This window comes from Fundulus heteroclitus, chromosome 17 (assembly GCF_011125445.2).
Source record: "Fundulus heteroclitus isolate FHET01 chromosome 17, MU-UCD_Fhet_4.1, whole genome shotgun sequence".
Taxonomy (NCBI): Eukaryota; Metazoa; Chordata; class Actinopteri; order Cyprinodontiformes; family Fundulidae; genus Fundulus; species Fundulus heteroclitus.
Window position 1 is genome coordinate 24,926,490 of NC_046377.1, and position 24,155 is coordinate 24,950,644.

General features: G+C 45.7%; 1 protein-coding gene across 25 annotated transcripts in view; it reads left to right on the forward strand.

Annotated features, from left to right (window-relative positions):
- celf2 (cugbp, Elav-like family member 2) overlaps nucleotides 1–24,155 on the forward strand; it is a 275,924-nt gene that overhangs the window by 92,238 nt on the left and 159,531 nt on the right. The window contains exon 1 of one of the 25 annotated variants that reach the window (XM_036148983.1): nucleotides 6,078–6,559. The exons of 22 other annotated variants lie outside the window; for them this stretch is intronic. In XM_036148983.1, the coding sequence (XP_036004876.1) occupies nucleotides 6,483–6,559 (77 nt within the window). In that variant the 5' untranslated portion in view covers nucleotides 6,078–6,482. Of the gene's footprint in view, nucleotides 1–6,077; nucleotides 6,560–24,155 lie in introns of those variants that run through there. 2 more of the 25 variants (XM_036148999.1, XM_036149003.1) reach the window with 2 other exon arrangements.

The following is a 24,155-nucleotide window of genomic DNA, read 5'->3' on the forward strand; positions in this document are numbered from 1 at the left end:
TGTACGAGGTGAGAAGAAGTCAGGCGACAACAACTTCTCATCATAAGTCTTTATTCACTAGAACGTTACGTTGGACACTATATGTTCCCCTGCTAAGTTCTATTAGTTTTACAGAATCAGGTTTTGGACTTTAGGGTAGTTTTTAGTGTTATCATATCAACAGTGCTTAAATGTTTAATTTCCCTACTTAAAGAACAAGAAAACTGAGTTATATTATCATTTTTGTGTCATTTTCTTTTATTTATTTCATTATTTGATGCATATTTTAATCTTAACTCTTGGCACTACGCCCAAAGCTGGACGTCGTGCTGTTAGATTTCACTACCCTCTGTGCCTAAAATTTAAACCACATAGTTTGGAGGCATTTTATTTAAAGCTAAACATAATATATTTGTATTTGTTTGTTCTCATACGTATGAGACAATGCTTCTAACTTCTGGCAGGATGTGGTTTGGCTTTATAGGGAAAAGGTTAAAAGAACTGTAAGTTGCGGTGAAGACACCTGATAGCTCACTTTTCTGCCTTACTGTTTGAAAGTGGCTTTCAAAAAAGAAGCTTTAAATTTATGAGTTATGTGATCCAAATCACTCCCAGAAAACGAGTACATTTTCAGTATGCTAGTATTGTTTTAGGGCTCATAACAATAGCTGCACATCTAATCTGCGTTGATTATCCATAAAATAACCCTATAACGTTTTAGTATATATATATATATATATATATATATATATATATATATATATATATATATAGAGAGAGAGAGAGAGAGAGAGAGAGAGATTTTGTCTTGATATTGTCATTTTTTACCATATCCAGTTGAAAGCTGGAAATAAAGACCAAGAAATAAACACGGGGAACCAAAAATACGTTAAAAAACGTGTTTCTGTACACGTACTATACTGGCTCTTATTTTTGAATGACTTCGAATCAACTGCGCTTTTATTTTGCAATGTTTTGGATAAACTTCTGGTCCTGACGGTGCAGGTCTGCAGTCAGACTGTCTTGAATCGTTGTGGTATATAATTAGGAAGGCTGGAGCTGGAAGTATCAAATCAGCAGAGCTATTCCTGCCGTTACACGGTGACAACAGCGCCACCAAGAGGACGGGGCAGGAGAGGCCGCCGTAAATGTGCTGGTCCATTCATCAGGACCCTCATACAGAGAAACGGACAAGCTTCAGGAAGCTCTTTAAGTTCTTTATTTTTATTATCTTATCAATGCGTCTGAGTCGACATGTGGTCAGATCTGATGGACACGGGTCAGCGGAGGCCGCAGCCCCACAGGTGTTAACTGGAGCGCCGTGTCCTGACCAGAACCGGGTCAGAGACGTGGCGAGTGATGGGTAGAGATGTGGGGGGGTATCTGGCTGTTTTTATTTGGCCTTCTGTCTGCAGAGCGCTGCGGTTTAACACGTGGAGAAGCAGAGGATCGAGATCAGGCCGCCCGGAGCATGCCTTCATTTAGGACGAGCTGCAGCAGTCGGCTCTGTCTGCATCGGCCTCCTCACATGTCCACTTAGGCTCAAACGCAGCTGCTTGCTGGTCTGAATTATTCATGAGCTGCTCATTAAATATTCACGTGTGAAAAAGCCCCGGCACCATCATCTCCTCACAATCTTCCTCCCCGAGATCCGAGCAGGACTCAGATGAGAGTTTTCACTTTCTCTTCTTCTCTTTTAGCCATTCTCTCTCTTTGAGAGAGCAGCTATTTCTGGTCCAGCTTCATTGTTTCCTTCTTTTATCTCACCTAACCCTTCCTCCTCCTCCTCCTCCTCCTCCTCCTCCGTCTCTAAGTGATCGATTTGTATTGTTCGGGCAGCTGAGCCCTCACCTCAGCCCGGGGTGATGGAGAGACGATAGAAATAAGCAGACGGAGCCGGGAAAAGAGCGATGGCAGAGGCAGACCTTGCCATGAGCAGGATGTGGGAGAACATGAGGCCTCGGGTGGAGAGATGGAGAGATGGAGAGATGGAGAGATGGAGCGATAGCCGAGGCAGGAGAAGGCAGCAATAAAGGACGGGCCGCTTTAAGACACGTTGGCTGGATCTGACCAGCGGCCCTGACTAAAACTCCGGCTCAAGGATGCTTTTCCAGCGTCAGCAGGAACGGCTGCCTTGCCCTGTTTCCTTTTGTGTCTCCCTTTGTTCTCTGGGTGTTTCAGCACTATTAAAGGCTAATTATCTCCAAGGACCAGAAACATGTGAGACTCACCTCCAGCTGCGCAGGCCGCATGTCAAAAAAACAGCGCCGGCCCTTTTTCCCTCCGCACGCGGCGCGCTACACAGCCAGCATCGTCATGTTTTATTAATGGATGGAGGGGTTTTTGTTTGGCGAGCAGGAGGGAAGGATTTGTTTAGAATGGGAAGCAAATGAGGAGATTTGATTGCCTGATTGTTTACCAGACGCCGGTGAGGGAGCGCCGAGCAGTCGATTCGCCGTCAGGACCTGAAGCGCCGCCGTCTCTGCTGCTGTTATCCAGGTGCTGCTGAGCCTTCGGCACACAGAGGAGCCGTCCTCCTGTAATCCTCGCAGACTGGAGGAGAGCGCAGCTACACGACCAGTCTGAGCCCGAATGCTTAAAAAGACGCTTTAGATGTTAGACCCGCTCTGCAGAGAGCTCATCCACTGACCGTCACTCTGGACCGTGCAGAACGCCAGAGGAACCAGAGGAACCCGCGGCGTGAACTGGGACATCAACGTCATCGCTCCAAAATAACCGCCATGCTAATGAGAAGAAGGCGACGCTGTAGAGACGGGACTTTTTCTCACGCTGTCTTAAAGCCTGTGGAGCATAACTCCATTTATTTAAACCAAAAAAAATAAAAAAAAATCGGGGTAATTTAATTGAAAAGAGGAAACAAACACTTGAGTGTCCAGAGTAACGTTAACAGCTGTATTACTTCACATCTGGCTCACAGCAGCTGGTAATTTGAGCTTCAGGTGAACCAGATGGCTTCTAGATTGTTTTATGTTTTTTAGACATGTGGAAAAAAAGGTTCTCTGGCATAAACATCAGAAATAACGATTTAAATTTCTACTAAATTTAAATTAGGGGTCGTAGCAATGATCCGTCGGCACTGATTCACTCCCCTCCACATGCTGAACGCTTACAGGGACCAACAGTAAATTATGGTGATACAGATTTGACCACATGGGGGCGCTCATATAAAGCATTGAACCTTCATCCCAAGGTGGTCAGTAAGTTCAGGTAAACTGCTCATCCCGTTACGGGGCCAGGCTGTACGAGTGTCAGCGGAATATTCTGACTTCATGGATGTTACAGGACTAGTTTCTGCTGCATTTCTTCACGTTTGGACCCACATAAAAAACACTAATAGATGCACCAACACACCTGGCCAGATGTGAGCAGCTTAAAGAAAGGATCAGCCCCATGTTTTCAGTCCAGAATGAAACGAGCCTGCATCAGTATTTAGTCCGAATGGTTATTGATGACGTGCATTAGTGGCAGCTGTGTGTAAAAGCTGGTCAGAAACACCTTTTTATACACAATAAACTTAGGAATATTTCTTTATTTGGGAGATTTTGCATCAATTTTCCCCTTTTACTGACATGATTTCCTGCGTTAGGGTACAGGGGTACTCAGTGGTGCAGCCGTCAGAATAAAGGCATCCTCCGTCCTCAGACTGGAGGGAAACAGGTGCAGATATCTGAAATATGCCTTTTGTGTCATTCTCCTCTCCAGATGAGCACAAAGTTTGTTATTGTCCATCTTATATAAGCGTCGACTTGAAGTGCAACTGCTTCATCTGCCTGTGGACGACTTCTTCATCTAATGCGGGGCGACGTGAATCCGTGGGTGGAGATAAATGATTGTTCATATCAGACGGCTGTGCAGCCATAACATGACAAGGCTGAATTGTTTTAAAGGGACAGTTAACCTCCCGCTTCATCCGCTTCCTGTAATGTTTGCAGTTGTTTCTCTAGATTTCAGGCTATTTTCGCCGTGAACGCGCTGTCATCACTTTTTATGGGAGGCCTGTTTCTCTGCGGCGCAGTAATTTGGCTGAGACGTGTTGACAGAGAGATTTGTGGACTATCCGCCGTTCCTTGGCAGGTAAATGACTGTTTTAAATGCAATTTGCTCTGGGCACTACAAAAAAAAGACCTGAAGGGCAGAAACAGTGCAGGCAGGCGAGGACCCATTGGGTTATTATCACCGTCAGGGATGCTTTTGTCGTGTGGAACGAGTGTGACGGCCGTGGAGTCGAGCCCCGACATGAAAGCGTGTGATTACGACGCGGCGGCTGCTTATATAACGTCCTGCTCAGCCCTCCATCCGAAGAGTGCAGCATCACTCCCACCCCTGGGACTGTGTTAGCCCTGAGGCCGATCAGCCTTTCCCATCCATACTCTGACTCCGGTCCATGCAAGTTAACATGCACCCCCCCCCCCCCCCCCCAAACCCCCCCGCCCGGCTCAGCAGAGCTCCAAGCCAAGTCCCACCCACAGCACACAACACTTACGCTGCTCTCTGTGTGCAGACGGAGCACATTTTCCCCACATTGACCCAGATACTGGCGTTCTCCCCCCAGAGAGCCGCCTTTCTCCGTATGAGAGCGCCTCATTATTTTACTGGAGTGCCTCCTGCTCTCTTTCTTGCACAGAATGAAGGAAGTGGGGCAACCTGGTAGCGCTGCGGCAACGCGGGGTGCGTTCAGGCCCGCTCCGCTTTCCACGGGGGACGCATTCCGGACCCGCACAATTAACGCGGCGTAAAATGGAGTCAGCAAATTATGAGCGGGATGATTATTACAGAGCTATCCCCAGGTGTAATTGCACCTCTCCAAATTTGGTCAACTCATTTGAGTGTAAATCAGCTAACTGGCCGTGCTTTTATTAAGGCGCCACGGCGACGCCGCTGATGTTCTGCTTAAACTGTTTGTTCGCTCTGAATCGGGGCTCTGCAGCCTGGCATGAGTTTCAGAGCGCTACATATAATTAGCTGCTACTGGAGCAGGAATCTGTTAAACTAACAATTGATTTGCTGACAGACGATGGAGCGGACATGGAGATCAGGTCTTTGCAGACTTACGTTTAAACCTACCTGGGAATATTAGAGACCTCTGCTGAAGCAACGGGAACCATAGATAAGAGCTTTTAGTGTTAGGGATGAAAACATTTGCCACTTAAGAACCAGAATCCACAGAGAAATCACAGCTTGCATGTTGTGCAGTTTCCTTCCTGTTGAAGCTAGAGGGTATTTTGGAGGGAAAAACACTAATTACTGTCATAAGAATAAGTTTTTTTTCTAATTCTAAGTGACTTTTTATGTAGTAATGATTTTAACAAAGCATAAAAATGACACTAGAAAGAGGAAACACCAACCAGGACATCTGAATACTGACAAGCTTCCTTTTTTATCGTCTCACAGTGACCGAAGCTCAGTGAGATGGGATAAAAAGTGTAAAAAGCGTCCCGCAGCATGACGCTGCCGCCGCCGTGCCTCGGTGTGTTCAGAGTTCTGGACGTTGTCATGCTTTAAACTGAACCAGAACTTTCTCCCTGACCGGTCTGCCGGGTTCCTTGGTTCCTTCCGTGATGCTGGTTACGTTCTAATGTTCTAATTGTTCCCTAATGTTAAACGGGCCGCTGTATTTAGACCAATCAGGTGGGATCATTATGATTATGCAGACATCTTATTATAGATAAACCTTTTGTTTTATCGACAACGTCGTAAAGCATCAATTTTTCCTGACTTCATACTTGGGCACAACTTTTCTTCTTTTTTCATCATGAAGCTCCAGTAAATGTTCTGTGACGTGTTCTGGTCACTGAACCCAGCTGATCAGACCTAAACGCACCTTTTGGTGATGGCTGCGTCATGCTGTGGGGCTCTCTGTCTAATCTGAGCTCAGGACCTGCGTCTCTAAGGCGTTTCCTGCTGCTGCACACCTGGCTACAGGTGGAGCCACAGGTTGGGGCTGAGTTTTTAGGATTTCTACCGGAACACTGTTGAATTCAGGGTATTAAAATGCAGGCACCACGGCGGGGTGTGAATACTTTTCTGAGGCTGAGTTCCCAGCCTGAAGGCGGGCCGTGCGCTGATGATAATCTGCTGGAGGAGACCTAACAGTTAAAGATCGGCTGCAGCGCCACGCCTCCCTGACTCGGAACCTGCTCCTCCGGCGCTCCGTTAGCTGCGCTGCTGCACAGCCGCTTGTCGGTCCAGGACGGGCGGAACAGAACCGCAGCAGGAGCGGCTGAGACGAGCACCGAGGGGGCGGCAGAGGGGGAAAAGCGGCGGAAGGAGAATGTGAAGCTGCTGGATGCGGACAGAGAGTGCGCGGCCGGCTACACCGCCTTCAGGGAGGCCTCAGCTCCTGCACCTGTCCCCCTCCGTCTCCGCGGCCAGGCGCAGCGCGGCCAGAGCCACGCTCCTTCATCCGCCGGGGAGGCGCTCTCTCTCTCACGGCACGGCACCGCCGCAGGCGCGCACACGGGCTCAGACGCAGGGCAGGCAGCATGACTTCAGCCTACAACCTGGATTTTCTGCCCGAGATGATGGTGGAGAGCCGCCTGCTGGTTTCTGGAGACAGAATGTAAGTTCTCTGCGCTCCTCACGCCGCCCGGACTGCCGTCCTGGGAAGCGGCTGTTTGAATCGGGCTCGTCCGGATCTCTGCGTTCCGCTCTTAGTTCTGAAATCCGTCGGTAGATTCGCGGAGCGCCCGCAGGCTGTTAGCGGAGGGTGATGATGAATGAGCGCCATTATGAGGAATTAGCGCCGCCGCCTTCATATCTGCTGCGCCTGGCTCAAACTGTGGGAACATGAGGAGCATCGCGGAGCTGCCGCCCACCACCACCACCGTCTCTCCGGGTCTGGAGCGGTGCGTCCGGCGCCCTGCAGCCGGCTGAGGGAGCCCGCTCTGCTCTTCCCTTCCCGCCGCTTGGAGCAAAGCAGATTAATAAAAAAAAAAGCGCAGAAGTGGTGATCTGTTCGCAAAGAGCGCGTTGACGCCCTGATCGCGTGTTTTTCTCCGCACTTTGGACACTTGGTTGTGGGGGAGCGTTAGCAGAAAGGCACGCAGGAATGCGCCGCTATCCCGTGTCCTTTAATTGCATTTTCTGCCGTAATTGTGTTAAAGTCCCACGTTGGTGCAGCACCAGGGACAAAGGCAGCTTTTCATGCCCACATCACGGTCACGGGTTCTCCACGCAGGCATGTCCCACTTCTGTCCCCTCTGCTCACGGCTCCTGTTTGCTGACGGATCATGCTCCTTTATTTCCCAGCAGAGAAAAGCTCTCTCTGTGCCGTAGTTCTTCTTTTTAATTTCACTTATTCTTCCAATAACTTGGGGTGGGAAGAAGAAAAACTCATTAAAACTGGCTGATGGTAGATAAGATGTGGAATACATCAGGATTAACGCAGCTGTGAAGTCTCTCTTTGGCTCCCGACGGTCATAAATGGGAGTAATTGTGAGAATATTGTTGAGTCATCTTGTGCAGAGTAATGATACTGTTATGTTTTATGGCTTATATTTGAACATTTGTTTCATTTCCTAATAACTACAATCAGTAAATTGTTGCATTTGTCGATTTTTGAAGGATACCAGCAGGTCAGAAACAGAAAAATCTATTTTTTTTATATTCTTTTTCAATAAATTCATCAAAACAAAAACAACAATTGCACCATTTATTCGCTATAAAGCTGATATAAGGGTATTGATTTGTGTTTAATCACATAAACGTGGCCAGTCATCATGTCTGCCACATCTGTCAAAAACCTGCAGAACATATTTTATATGCGCTGAGATTAAAGAAGAATTAGATGTTATTAAAAAAGTGGCAGGTTTTATTTGGGTTTGTTGGATTTAGGATCTTTTGTTGCGCTGCGTTGTCAGACGAGCTGTTCTTACCAAGCGCTCCGCCGTAGATCATGTTCTTGATCGGCTCTGATTGGTGATCGATTACTAATGCTGAGAAATCTGATTATTTCTTCCCTTCCTGCTCAGTAAACGCAGCGGTTTTGGTATTTAGATGCACCAGCCATGCAGCCCCCATGTACTCTGAGTTTAGTAAAAATCTGATAAAGGTTAGGGACATGTGCTTTGAAGCAGAAATGGGGATAATCTTGTAATCCCTTCATTTTCTGTTAGATTCAACCGCTATCAAAGAACCAGTTTGTCTCTTCTGGGGGTTTGGCAGCTTGGACCTCAAAGACAAAAAAAAAAAAACATCCATATTGGTTAGAAAAAGCTTGATGAGTGCATGTTTGACATTAATAAAGTAGAGTTTGCTGTGGAAAGTGGTGAAAGTGGCGCTGGACGGCTCTGGATGCGTGACATCATCTCCTGCCGGCCATCAGGGCAGAGCTGTAATTAGAGAAAGGAAGATAAAGCGTCCCAGCAGTGCCTCCGTTTGTTCCCTAAAACAAAACGCCGTCTCTGGGCGTATTATTCCGGCATAAAGGGCCAGGGTGTGCACTTTACTCCTCAGAGTCCCCCTCCATTGACTCGCCGTGTAGTCTATTACCCAGATGCTCTAGTGACGAGACGGCGTTCTCATTAATCAGTGTCTCCGTCTCTCACGCCGCGGGCCCGGCGGGGTTGCTCTCGCTGCCGCCCTTCTCTTTTCCTCCCGTTGATGTGTTTTGCATCGGCGGCTGCTCGCCGCGTCTGCCGGGGAAAGTGAAGGATTTCTAAATAATGCGTGTCGCTGGAATTAGACAGGCCTATCTGTGCCCTCTTACCCAGCCGGCGAGGAGGCGGACAGGTTTAACCAGATAGCGCTTATGGAAATGACACTTTGTATTTGTGTGAACACGCCACTCCATGGAGGCTTTTCAGCTGGTGAGAGGTGCTCTCGGTAATCTTTTGACATACTTCTTTGCATTACTGTGTTTAACCTCGCCGTTTCAGCGTTGCTGTTCATGCCAGCTGCTTTCCTTTCTCCGGCGTGAAGCGTGCCCCCCCCCCCCCCCCCCCCCTCCTCTACTTCCTCTTCCCCATCTCTAGCGTCGGCCTTCAAGACCTGCAGGGCACAGCAGACCACCCCTTTAGGTCTTAAAAAGTGGACAAGTAGAGGTGAAAAGCAGCTAATGTCCTCCTGCTGGAGCTAAAGTCCCTCTGTGCGTCTGTCTCATAGATTCAGGTAAAGAAATGGCAACAAATTGTCTTTAATCCAATGAAAATGCGACAGGAAGTTGTCTGTTTGGTGGGCTGCTCAGAAATCGGTTCATCTAGATCAGGGGTGTCAAACTCATTTCTATATGGGGCCACTTTGACGTCATGAAGTCATTAAAAGGGCCGGTTTCACGTGTACAGACGATACTTTTCATTTCATAATTTCATTCCAGTTCACATAGAAGTATTAAAAAATGCACGGCAACATAGAAATAGCAACCTTAGGCCCAGTTTATACAGTTTATCTGCAAGAAAAGTTGATACTGGGGTGAGTTACACTTACAGGAGGCAGAGTTTTAGCCACTTTATACACTTTAAAAGGGTATATACCTCTACTTTATGACATGATATGCCTTTTTTTATTGGCTCTTGAGGGCCGGATAATTTACCTTGACGGGCCGGATTCAGCCCGCGGGCCTTGAGTTTGACACCTATGATCTAGATTGTTCTCGCCCACGTTGAGGAGACACGGCCTCCGTTAAGCTGATTGGAGGAGGTCCATCTGGGGCCGGGTGATGGAGCTCCTCCACAGCGAAGGGGACCCGGATGCCTCCTGGCACGCTGTCCTGTCCTGATGTTCCGCTCTGCAGCGCCATCGGAGGAAAGACGGCAGGCGGTGGGTAATATTTGACCTGGTGCACAGAAAGGTGTCCTGGTTTCCTTTCACAAGCAGATCGTGAAAAAACGGAGAAGGGGTGTAGATCAAAGAGTTTTTGACTTTTTGGGAGGAAGACGTAAAGAAATGAGGGACGACTGGAGACTTTTGCACGGCGCTGTACTGAATGATCCCAGTAGGGAGAACTCTGCCCTGGACTTTCCACTCTTCCTCCAAGTGCAAAGCTGAGGCTGGGGTCTGTCTGGGAAATATGTGACCCCCTCACCTCCCTCCACCGAGGGTCGGGTCTCCTCCTGTTTCTGAACCGCGAGGTTCCTCTGGGCTAATGGGCGTCCAGCCTGCAGGGGATGGACCTCCAGGAGAAACCAGAGGTCAGCTCAACGCGGAGGAGTCCAGCTGAACGCCTGTAAACTTTCACCCAGTGTGAAAACAAGCTGGGATCTCCACAGACGAGCCAAATGTATCTCACCCCGGATTGTTCCGCCCACTCACACCCCCCCCCCCCCCCCCCCCACCACATCCCCTTCCTGACCCCCTTCCAGGCATGAAAGGACACAAATCATGGAGCCAACAGCTGAAAGGCTCCTGTGACAGACAACAGAGGCTTCTCATGAGAAATATCTTTGTAAATGTGTGCAGAGCGCTGGGTGGGGTGGGGGGGGGCTTTGCTGTACGGACAAGAGAAAACCGTCACTACTGCTAATGCATATTTTAATTCATTCCATTTAAATTCGACCATTGTTATGCAGACCTTGATCTGAATGTCACTTTAGTGGGAACTGCAGGCGGATGATCACAGGAAATACAAAGTCAGGCATTTGCTGCAGTGTTTCAGTGAAACGGTTCCCATAAGAGCCTCCGGGGAATAAAAAAAAACTCATATTTAACTATCTCAGCCACAGGAAACAGTCTTGTAACACACCGAATGCACAGATGAAGCCATCCTGAGGGGAAATACGTTTAAAATGACCTGAAACAGGCCACTCAGACACATCATCATCAAGGCTCTTTCCAAAGTCAGACTCCATCAGATCCTCCAGGTTGGTGAGAAAGTTTCCTCTCTAAGGAAACCCAGCAGGTTGCATCAAGTCTCTCCAAGCAGCATTCACTCCTCCTGAAAGAGCGTAGAGCCACAGTGGACAGTCGTCTGCATTGTTGATGGCTTTGCAGCAATCCCTCATACTGAGCATGCATGAAGCGACAGTGGAGAGGAAAACTCCCCTTTAACAGGGAGGAGAACCTCCAGCAGAACCAGAACCAGGCTCAGTGTGAACGCTCATCTGCCTCCACCCACTGGGGCTTAGAGAAGACAGAGCAGAGACACAGAAAGCACAGAAGCTCACATTGACCCAGGAGTACTTTCTATGTTAGAGAAGACAGAGCAGAGACACAGAAAGCTCAGAAGCTCACATTGACCCAGGAGTACTTTCTATGTTAGAGAAGACAGAGCAGAGACACAGAAAGCACAGAAGCTCACATTGACCCAGGAGTACTTTCTATGTTAGATGGTAATAGTGGATGATCTGCCTCCCCTGATGATGTCACAGCTAACAGAACACCAGACCAGGTGTACCTTCTATGAAGAGAAAAATGACAGAGAACAAAAGTTAAAAGCTGAAATAACAACAAATAATGCAGATTGGAGAGCAGTAGGAGAACTCAGCAGAGAGAGAGAAATAGACCCTGATGTCCTCCAGCAGCCTAAGCCTATAGCAGCATAACTATAGAGGTAGCTCAGGGTAACATGAGCCACTCTGACTATAAGCTTTGTCAAAAAGGAAAGTTTTAAGCCTAGTCTTAAAAGTAGACGGGGTGTCTGCCTCACGGACCAAAACTGGGAGTTGGTTCCACAGGAAAGGAGCCTGATAGCTAAAGGATCTGCCTCCCATTCTACTTTTAGAGACTCTAGGAACCACCAGCAGACCTGCAGTCTGAGAGCGAAGTGCTCTGTTAGGAACATACGGGGTAATCAGAGCTCTGACATATGATGGAGCTTTATTATTAGGTAGAAACTCCCTAATATCCTTAGAATCTGTAATAATATGACAGTTTATCAACCCAGAATTGAGCAGTGATCAGATAAACGGGTAGAGACCTGAAAATGGCCGTCTACGCCTTTTTGCAGTAGGTAAATAAATCGCTGTGGTCAGCCTGGGCAGACATGATCAGGCCGACACGGCGGACTTATCTTAGTGGGGGGGAGCAGAGTGGAGGCGACTCTCCAGGAGGAGACGTACGCAGAGCAGCGGCGCTCTGACATGGTCCCACTCCCACAGACAGACGTCTGCTTGGATCTGAGCTGCGACTCGTCCCCATGTGGAGATCTAAAGAAAAGAAGAATCGGTTGTGGTGCTGCAGGGTTTTTAATCCTCGTCTCATTTTGCGCTGCATGATAAATGAATCTGGGTGGGGGGGGGGAAAAATCACATTTTTCTGCTGTTTTTGTTCATAATGTTGTTATTTAGCTGGGAAACATGTACAGTATTTGTGATGTATGATGCAATGGAGTCGTCTGCACGCATGGCCGGCTGCAACATTGTTTTATCCTGCCGTGTGCGCGCGCTGTCATAATGATAAATGTCTCCTCTGTGCCGGGGCTCAGGAGCGCTTGTCTAAGGCTGACACCGCTGTGTGGCGGGGGCCATGCATCACGGCCGCGTGTCTGAGCTCCACCGGTGGGGGGGGGGATGGTACCTGTGGTGGGCAGGAGGACGCGTCCATGTGGAGACAGAAGGAGGTCAGGCCTGCTTCTGGCCCGTCTCTGCAGCCGTCTTTATTATTTTTATTATCGTTTCTCTTTTAAAAGCAATGATTGTTTTTATTATGAATTATCCAGCAGCATGTTCTGCCTAACAACCTTAAAATAAATCGGACTTTTAATTTGACGGCGGCATAATTTCTCACTAAAGAAGTGGAAGAGGATCGAACCCTTAATCTGAGTTTATCCATTAAGCAAGCACTGCAACAAGGGAATAAAAGTAAGTAAATATCTTCCTGAAATTATTGTATTTGTCCCTGATTTGAGCAGGTAAATAAGATTATCTGCCAATGGAATAAGATTTTTGCACTTAAAATACGAACAACTCATCTCTATTATCTTACTTCAAGTGGAGTCTATCTAATAATCTCATTTTACGGGTACAAATACTCATTCCATTGGCAAATAATCTTATTTACATTCTCAAATCAACGACAAATACACTCATTTCAAGAAAATGTAACTTATTTTTAGTTCAGTTTTTGCAGTGAGAAGAAAAATCCTTTGTTTAGAAACTTAAGCCGAAGGTTCCTGGACCTTCATGCTGCTGAAGGTCCAGGAACGTTTCTCTTTGTAGTGTCTGGGTTTTGGAGACGTTCATGATGCCGTGCACATCGGTTGAAAATCAAACATGTTTGAGCGATGCTGAGTGATGGTGAGCGCCTCCTGCTGGTGAAGCAGAGCTACGACCCGATTTCCCCAGACCTTACGCACTGAGCATGTGCAAACAAGGAACTTCTTCTTCTTCTTCTCAGAGGAAAACACAGGAGCGGAGAGAATCATGACGGCGGTACGTGTGACATGGAGTCAAACTACGGAGCAGCAACTCGTAGAATTACCAAGGCAGCTCGTTTCATTCTAGTGAGCCTCATGTTTAACAGAGAGCATCGACACTTCCGCCTTTTTCTTCTTCTACTGTTGACACTTGGCTTCCGGGTAGACGAGTCCGAGCAGCGCCATCTCTCTGCGGGGCTGAGTCTGACGTTGTAGACGTACGGTGTGAGCAGTCAGAGCATCAGAGTAAGAACAGAGATGGAGAGCTGAGAACTTTTAAACCCTGAGGTTTCATCGTACAGTTTGAGATGCATCTGAGGACCACGACTGAAAATATCGTACAGTGGACGCCCGGCTTTAGATTAGAAGTTAAAGCATTTATAGAAAAGGGAGAAACTCCTCCTGCACTGCAAAAAGGGAACTAAAAGTAAAATTTTCTAGAAATTAGTGTATTTTTTTATTGATTTGAGCAGGTAAATTAGACTATTTGCCAATGGGATTAGTAGCTCTACCCCTAAAATAAGATAATTAGATATTCTGCACTTGAAAAATGATGATGGAGATGAATTTTTCCTATTTTAAGTGCAAAAATCTTATTCCATCGGCAAATAATCATATTTACCTCCTCAAATCAAGAAAAAATGCACTCATTTAAAAAAAAAAATGTACTTAATTTTAGTTCCCTTTTTGCAGTGTGGTGTTACAGGGAGCTGCTGTCGCTCTCAAGGCTTCGTCTTATAGTTACTGACGTAGTTTAATGAAGATTTTAGTCCCTGAGTGGGAAATGAGGGGCAGAATGAACTTCTAGGCTCCTTTAGCTGCTGGGTTTATTGAGCTTAATGGCCGCCTGGATATACATGTGGTTTACCCTGAGTGTTTGCAGCCGCTGCTCACTGATGAGAAGCTCCTGATCGTCTCCTCGCTGAAGGCGTTGGAAGCGATGAAGCCTCTACAAGGAGGCGGAGGTGCGTTCAGCGTGGATCAGGTGGAGGTCTGCATCTCTACTCTGCATCGCCCGGCCTTGGAGCGTGACTTATTTCTCTTTTTTAATATCTCAGTGCAGCGTGCACACATTTGCAGGCAGAGTACGCGACATGTACACCCCCCCCCCCCCCCCCCCCCAGTCTTCTTCTGTCATCTGCCTTCTTCTCGGCGCCTCATTGTCAACAGCCAGCCGTTGCTCTTGGACTGCAGCAGCGTTTCTCTGCCTTGCCAAAGGGAGAGCTTACCTCATGCACGTCTCGGTGGATTTCTCTCTTCTCTCGTCTCTTTTGGCCTCCTCTCTCCCCCCCCCCCCCCCCCCTCTCTTCATTCAAGCGTGCTAAATGCTTTACCTCTGTCAACTCTTGAGTCGGAGAGGAGCTCATTATTGTGGAGAAGGAGAGGAATTTAGGATTAGGCGCAGCATTTGTGGACTGAGGCTCTTGTTGAGCTAAAAGAGCCATCAGAATACAGAGAGAGAGGCTTACCTGCAATATTATTCACTAATCACCAGCACCAGCCGTGTTTCTCTCTGTTTCATGTTTCACCTCGGCTCCAGAAAGTTTTGTTTTCCCGTCGGCCTCCACGCTGAGAACCTGTTATTTTTAAATCTCTGAAAGCCAAACTGCAGCTTTTAGATTTCTGTTTTGATTGATCTGAAATGATTTGCCAGGTTTTGTTGACTTTACTTCCCGTTTTGTTCAGCAGAACTTCTCTCCTCTGTCTTCCTCTCCACCACCAAGTCCAACGGCGTGAATTTCTCACAAACTCCGCCTCATAAAATGTAAAAAGCCTGACTTTATGTCCATCCATCCACTTACATAAATGTATTTAACCGTCTCACAGCATCAGATCCTGATCTCTACGCAGCTTTTCCTGCTGTGGGGGTCCAGAGCTGGACAGGGTGTGCGTACGTTTGCAGCTCGCCAAAGCGTTAGATCATGTGAGAGCTGCAGCCCCTGACATTAGATGCCTGTGAAACTTCAAGGGTCTGATCACGTGGCATTTAGAGCTCAGGAAAAGGTCAGCACCGCCTGCTGGCAGCATGCAGCACCAATCACATTCCTCTATGCATATGATATCAAATATTTAGAGTTTAAAACCCATCGTATGTTTATTTTTACACCCGTTCAGCTTCTCAGACCCTTAGTCATAAAGCTGACCTGCTGGTTTTAACCCTACCTGGCTCTTTCAGGTGATTTAAACCTCCTGCATGTTCATGATGAGTCGTTCTCAGAAGCTCAGCTTTGGTTTCCACGGCCTCTCTAGCTGCTGCAGAGCTGATTTCTGTCCCTCTTTGTTTTGCCGGGGACGAGAACAAGTGGTGAAAACGAGTATTAGGACAGTCCATTAACCCTGTGTGAACCTCTGGCCTGACCTTATAATTGAATCTAACAAACATGCAGCCATGCATGGGGAATTAATCTAAGTTTTCCGCCCCAAACCTTCGGGGGCCGCCGGCCCTCGCAGAAGAGCGCAGGCGGTGCTGCCTGGCATAAATCTGTCCTGTCATCCTGACTCCCTGCATCTTCATCTCCCCGTCCGTCTGCTGGCTGCGGCCGGCGATGGACGCTGCGCTGATGGACGCTGCGCTGATGGACGCTGCGCTGATGGACGCTGCGCTGATGGACGCGCTCGTCTCCCGTCTCTGGCCTCGCTCTGGTCACAGAACGATGCAACGATGAGAAGCACAAACAGAAGGTCGGCCCAAGCCTGTGGACTCAGGTTCTGATTAATCTCTTGGTTGCAGACGGTTTTTGTCCTTTTCTCTCAAATGCACCATCATATAAACTTGTTTTTTCCACTTTAATCAGCAAATGCTCCACCAGTTATCAGCTTTGGACCCAAACTTCTGCATTTCTGGCAAAAACGTGTGCGTGTTCTGGCACGGACGGCTGAACATCTACCGATCTTTTTAATGTTCCAGATTTAGAAAGCTCAGTGGGCCTGATTGAGTTTAGTTTTAACAGCCGTAACAATTAGCATCCCTGTGGCCCGCGCCGTGCCAGGTCCAACCCATACATCATCCGCTCAGCTCCACCTCAATCATGCGCGCTGGCACGCCATTCATCACACGTCTGGCAGCGCCGCGCGCCCAAAACGGGCTCATTTTGAGGAAAATGAGATTAAGTTCTCTAGCAGCGGAGGTTCCCAACAACAGATCGAGTAAATCAGGATAAATAGCGGGACCAGAGCGGGTCAGGTCAGCGTCTGAAGTCGCTGCAGAGGTGAGGAGACTCTGGGAAAACGTTTGCAGAGCTTTATGGAGCGGGCGGTGTTCAGTGGGCTCAGTCAGCTCCGCGGCGCTGATAGATGCTTGTGTTGCTCAGCGAGCTGATCGATGGCAGCGATGTTGGGAGGAGCGTTCAGGAGTCGCTCTTATTGTGTTTCAGAAAGCTGGGGGGAGCCGCTTTGACGGCTTTATTGAGAGCCGTGATCTAGTGCAGCACCCCGGGACCGTTAGACGTAGTTAGCCGAGGCGGGAGGGGGCAGAGGGGGGGGAGGCGGCCTCAGAGGAAGCTTAAAGGGGAGGAGACGGAGGCAGGAAGTGATGATTGTGCAGAGGTGAGAATAAATGTGCCGATTATCTTGATGTTTATCTACTCTGTCCTGAGGGTTTGTGCAGCCTTCACCGTGATCTAATCTGCCCCCCCCCCCCACCCCCCCGCCCCCCCTCTATGCTCCCGCCACCAATCATCTGCTTAAAGCCCTATCTGCCCTCCATCCCTGCCCACATTTCCACCTTTTTTAATTTAAAACAGAAATATATCCGTACCTCAGTCTCTGCTTCCACTCCTACACTCAGGTGAAATCCGGTTGGTCCCCCCCCCTCGGCCCATTTACCTTCCACTGCCTCAGGCTCAGTGGACTTTTAAAGGCAGACGCTGGTGCCGAAGCTGCTGACTGCTGATACTCTGTGCTGATATCCAATATCTTTCAAATTGGCCAATTTCATGGTAAAAACTGTTTATAATACATCAAAGATGGAGCGCAGGCCGAATGTTTGGGGTTACGCACGTAAAGCTGTCCGTTTTAATCCAAGTCTGTAAATGGTTTAAAGAATAAAATTTAAGTCCTGGGCTCTGCTGACGTGGATTAGTCGTATTCTCTGATTACAGAGCCACATGATATTAAATAAAGTTAATGCTAACAATCCATCTTTTTTTTCTATTTCATTTTAAAACACAATGGTAAATGTGATTCTAATTAGGGCTGAACGATTTTGAAAAATAATCTAATTGCGATTTTCTTTCTTAATATTGCGATTTTAATTTTATTGCAGTTTAATTTATCATGTGTTTTAAAATATATACAAACAACAAATCATTTTGTTTCCTCGCTGTGCAGATTAGTTGCTAAAAGACCCGCAGCATCTAAACTCAGAGCGTAATGATTGCGTTCTGCCTACAATATATTTCAACCAAAATTGCAATTTTGACTTTTCTCTGCATTAACCACAAGCAACAAAAATGGCCTCTAAATAAAGATGTTTGTAAACAAGGACTATTAAAATATGAACTTTTAATGTTTCTATTAATCAGAATATTATTCAAGAGAACAGCTTTTAGTTGATTTGGACATCAATCCTTGTTGAACATAAAGTCCAACCAACAAGCAAGTCTATGTATTAAACTGATTGACCAGAACTTAATGCTTTGTATGATTATACAAATGCTAAAACAGGTAATAAAAGTTAGATTATCCCACTACTGCAACTGTCTTCCCTTCCATGTGGAGGCAAACCCACTTTAAACATTTTACCAACACCTAAAGGACGCGTCTGATTCACTAATTGTTACAGAGTCAAAATGGCAGACTCTGCGATTTGGAAATTACGTTTTTTTAAATCACGATTATATTGAAAATGCGATTAATTGTTCAGCCCCATTTCTAATAATAAAAAACAAAAGCAGCTAAAGAATGCAAAGTTATGCACGTCCTTCTGCAGCTAAACCTGATCAACGTGTTAAATCAGAACGATGGTGGCTTTAAGTCCGCCTGCTGTAAGCGGGGTAGAAAGTAACCACGCATCTACATTTAGGGTCATAATTAAAAGTTTGTTTGTGGAAACGTGGCGTTGATCTTTAGAGAGGACGGCTTTGTGGCTGGTTCTGTTCACCACTGACCTACCTACATACTCTGGTTCTGTTAACACTTAATCTAAATTTCTTTAATGAGTTACTGAGTTATGAAAATGCTCAATTCTTGCCTATAAGTTCATTTAAAAAACAGTTTCCCCCATTTATAGTCATGTTGGCTTTAATCCCCATTTGGACCATTTGACTCTTGATTCAAATTCAATTCAGAAAAACTTTATTGATCCCAAAGGGAAATTAAATGCTGATGTAACTCGTCTGGTCCAGGAGTTATTATAGATGGTGACGGCTGTAGGCAGGAAAGATCTCCTGCAGCGCTCCGTCTTACAGCCACTCTGAAGAGACTCTGTTTTCCATTGATAGTGTCAGGAAGAGGATGCTCAGGATTGTCCTTAATTTTCTTGATTTTATGCAAAATCCATCTTTGCATCATCGTCTCCATCGTCATCCTCAGATGATGAAGAAAAGAGAGGATTAAAAACCCTGATCCAGACAATATAATGTGACTTCATGCTGGTAGACGGTCCGTCCTGTAACAGCGAACCAAACTAAAATATCCTGAATAAGGATGACTGTCATCTAGGAGGAGCCGATACCAACGGTTCTCCATGCAGCTCAGCTTGATTTGATTTGACTCCAATATCAATATTTATTACTTTCAAATTAATGCCCAAAGTCATTCAATCACCAAAAGCAGCCAAATATTATATTTATGTTCTATTTATTGAACACTGATATATTAACAGGAACATAAACATCATTTGGTTCAATGCATTTATCACAGAAACCAAAAATGTGCCAAACATCTGATTTTAGGGACGAAGGTGCTTCTAAAATCCTGTCAGCCGTTCCGTAAATTTGTCTCACTTTGTAATAACGCCCCCTAGGGGCTGGGAGGTATATCAATACTGAAAGCCAGAACATTGATTATTAAATTGTTTTTAAAAACATCGATATTAATCTTTGTATTGTTTTTTATGCACAGCCCTTATACTAAATGACTTTAAATGGCTGATTCTCAAACAGCCTCTGATTCTGTACATGTTTAATAAAACGCCTCCAGCGGCAGACGGCTCCATTTTGTACCAGAAAGATTTGGGTTCATGTTTGGTAAGAAGGTTCCTTCTGGTACCTGGAGAACTTCCAGAACAACCAAACCTAGAAAAGCACTGACAGACAGGAACGCCTGGGTAGATCTTTAATACGCCTAACAAAGCAAAGCATGCAGAAACTAAACCTGATTGGCTGGTAGTAGAGCCGGGCATCACTAAGTGCTTCGTTTACACGCCACCGCTGCTGATTTCTGCACGTTGGTGCTTTAAACTGAAGGCAGAGGCGTCGGGGCTGCTTTGCATGCTGCGCTCGGCTGCTGCAGCGCTGAGTCGGTGTCCTGTTGGGCCTGCAGGCGTCGGTTTATTCATGCGGTCGGTGATAGTGGCGGATCTGCGGAGAAGTGAAGTGTTTTAGGAGCGGCGAGGAGGTTGTGTGCTGTGTGTAATGAGAGCGTCTCTGCCGCCTGGGGAAAAAAACGGCGTGGGCGTTTGGGGCCACAAAGATCACGCAGGAATGCTGTTTGTTTTTTACATTAGTTCCTCACCTTCTTTGCATTCACCTCAGGCACAATGTAGCACATTTGCCATGTTTAGATGAAGGTCTGAGCAAACAGGCGGCCATAATAACGCAGCGGAGCGTGCAGGAACCGAAGCGACGCGCCGTTTTCTGTCCTCCTCTGTATTCTGCACTGCAAAAACGGATCTAAAAATAAGTAAAATGTTCTTAAAGTTAGTGTATTTATCCTTGATTTGAGCAGGTAAATAAGATTATCTGCCAATGGAATGAGTATTTTGACCCCTAAAATAAGATAATTAGATTTACAGCACTAGGGCTGAACGATTTTGGAAAATAATCAAATTGAGATTTTTTTTATCTTAATATTGCGATTTAAAGCGATTATTTTGTTTTTAGTTTAATTTATCATGTCTTTTTAAATATATACAAAAAACAAATCAATCTGTTTCCTCGCTGTGATCAGGCGCTAAAAGAGCCGCTGCGTCTCAACTCAGAGCAGAAATTGTGTTCTGACTACGATATATTTCAACCAAAATTGCGATTTGATTTTGGCTTTTCTCTGCATTAAACCACAAGCAACAAAAATATCCTCTAGATAAAGATGTTTGTAAACAAAAACTATTTTAAATATGAACTTTTAATGTTTCTATTGATCAGAATATTATTCAAGAGAACAGCTTTTAGTTGATTTGGACATCAATCCTTGTTGAACATAAAGTGCAAAGTGCAACCAACAAGTCTATGTATTAAACTGATTGATCAGAACTTAATGCTATGGTGAGATTCCTGAAAGTTTGTGGTCAAACAGTATGAATATATAAACTCTAAATCAAGTAATACAATTAGATTATCTCACTGTTGCAACTGTCTTCCCTTCCATGTGGAGGCAAACCCACTTTAAACATTTTACTAATACCTAAAGGACGCGTCTGATTCACTAATTGTTAAATAGCCAAAAATTTCAGACCTCTGCGATTTGGAAATTGCGTTTTTTTAAATTGTGATTATATTGCAAACGCGATTAATTGTTCAGCCTTATACAGCACACGAAATAAGATGATGGAAATCAATTGTTCCTGTTTTAAGTGCAAAAATCTTATTCCATTGGCAAATCATCTTATTTACCTGCTGAAATCAAGGACATATACAGTTACTTTAAGAACATTTTACTTATTTCTGATCTACAGGACGAGGCTTCATGTTGTGGTTTTTATCGTCCGTTTCGCTGCTGAATAAACGGACAACATCTCCGGGAGGTCGGCGTGTTAAAACAGACGAGTGCTCGGCCCAAAGGCAAACTTCTCCTCCATCAAACTGCCCTCTAGGTGAAAGCTCTGTCATTTAAAACCTGAGCTGTCCTTGGCGGCTGAACAGAAACGAGGCCATTCCTGCAGATGCAACAGAAACATCTGGAGCACTTCAGCGTCCCTCTGATGGACGCTGTCGCTGCTCTGCCATGCACGCCCGTACGTCCAGCAGCGTCCCGCCGTTCCCCTCAGGGCCGCTCGGTCCTTACGGGAGGCGAAGAAGCAGGGAGGAGGGGGGATGGATTCATTCCCCCCAAACTGCCGGCGATCAAACAGGCGGAGTGGGAATAAAGCCGACGGCGCCGCTGGAAACATATTAAGACGAGCTGGAAAGAGCGTTAACGGAGCGCCGTGGCAATCTCTGCTGTTTGGCTCATTTCCCTCAACACGCATCTTTTCTACACCGTCCCAGAACATTTCCCGCTCGGGATGTTTCGTTATGTGATCTCTCTGCATGTTTGCGCGCGTGTGTGATCAAGACCCCCCCCCCTCCTTACCCTTCTTTTATGTAAGCCTAATTTGTATAATTGAAAACAGTCTTCTGATGGGTACTTCAGAGATAAGGCAGACAGGATTACTCAGCGATGCATGATTTCCCACCTTAGCTCTTACAGTGCCAGGCCTGTGATGCCATGAAGCCTCTTTGAATGAATTATTTAACCGTTTAAATATAGATGACTACTTGCTCAACATGGTTGTATTTGCCAGAAAAGTATTAGAGTAGTTCTCTGCAGCCAGGGTCAGAAGCTTTTTAGTTGTTTTTTTTTTTCAGGCACATTTTCTTGCTTGGAAAATTCTGGTTTTAAGAGTAAAAGTAGCTTTTGTCAGGTTCAAACGCCTAAAACATTCATTAAGAACACAAGAAGGAGAGACAACAATGTGGTTTTTAAAAAATCTTGCAAGGAGACCGAACGGAGATGCTTAATACAGATCTCCAACTTCGATCTGAAGCAACTCCGTCACCTCCGCTCTTTTATTTAGGAAATCCTGGTTATATTTGTCAAGCTAGAGGGCAGAAATAAGCAAAACCTTCGACATAATACCAAGCAGTCCACACAGTACATTTATACATAAGCAGTCCAGATGGCTAAAATACAGTTCATAACAGTTTCAGACATATTTAGAAAAACACTTATTATCGTCACAACACATTCCTCTGCTTTCTGCAACAATAAGAGAGAGAGAGTAAATCAATACACATACATGGTGATATAAAATGGTAATTACTGGTCTATATATTCCAGCAAATTTATGATTAGCACAATAAACTAATGAACAATAAACTAAAGTAGTGAGAGATCAGGCATATAAAATACACTTTAATTTCTGAATTACTAAAACCTTAAAACTTTTTAGTAGTAAAGAGTATATACGTGATAAATGCAATGAACAAAGTAAAATAGTAAATAATAAAAATAATTCTATCAAGCTTCAAATGATGAATATATTCAAAAGATGAAGATTAAGATTAATTGATTATTTTAGCAAAAAAAAAAAAAGAAATTTGAGCCATTGACCCTAGAATCAGTCCATAGATCTTCTAAGGTCCTTGGGTTTCTCATAGTTCTGCCTCCAGATGCCTGCAGTCTATTAGAAAAGTGAGAAATTGTGATCCAGGTGTCAGCGTGGAATAACCGAGGGCTCGGCGTTAGCAAAGAGCCAGCAGGCCATGCATGCTCCCATTGGGAGGACGCCTAAAAGCTGAACAACCCAAACCTCGATGAACCAAAGATTTCCCTGTAAAAAACTTAAGGTTCAGACCACAGGTACAAAATGTTCCACGTTAAAATGTAGCTTAGAAGAAGCCCAAAGCTTCCTCTTGTTAAACTGAATGAATCCAGTTTATTCATTTAGGCCTGCTGTTATGTTTTATTGCCTCAGACCATGAAAAATTATGCTTTTATTCCACATTCAACTAGAGCTGTGCATAAAAATCAATACAAAGATTAACAAAATGATTTATTAATCCATGTTCTGGTTTTCAGTATCAATATACCTCCCATCCCCTAGGGGGCGCTATTACAGTGCGTCATTACTGGAAGAGCAAGTGAGACAAATTTTAAAAGCGCCTTCGTCCCTAAAATCAGACGTTAGGCACATTTTTGGTTTCTGTGATAAATGCATTGAACCAAATGATCTTTATGTTCCTGTTAATATATCAGGGTTTAATAAATAGAACATAAATATAATATTTGGCTGGTTTTGTTTAATGAATGACTTTGGGCATTAATTTGAAAGCAATAAATATCGATTTTGGAGTAAATATCAAAATTGGATAATTTGGATTTTGGAGTATTCAGAACCGCAGAACTCTGTGTTCTCCTGCAGAACCGCAGAACTCTGTGTTCTCCTGCAGAACCTTGAGACGTGAAGCTGAAGCTGCTCCTGAGGTTCTGCACAGACCACAGCTAACCTTCATTGTCTCCCGCCTCAGACATTTATCTGTGCAGAAACGACGACGTCTAATTCGGATGATTTATCGTTCCGAGCCGTTTCATTTATTCAGCGTTTAGAGATGCACTCAGACAGGAACTCAAACTGGAGTTCTGTTAAGGCAGAGAGTCTTGCAGGAAGGCGTCTGTGGAGCAGCCTTTGCAGACAGATTTCACATGAATCACCATCTGGGGGGAGTTCTACGCCATAAATCCAAGGCTGTTTGAAAAAGGGCCAACCTTTTGTATGTGCGGCGCGCAGCGTGTCTGTGTGGGAGTGCGCGGCCTCTGGGCGCGTTGTGATGCTGTTCTGGACGGCTGCCCTCATTCTGATGTCCCCATCGACTTCCTGGCCTACATGGCCCAGCGCCGGCCCCTTTTCCACCGCAGGTCGATGCAGACGCGGCGCTGAGGGGACGCAGCCCGAGGCGCCCTCACAAACAGACGCACACACACACACATGTTTGCACGGAAACACTCA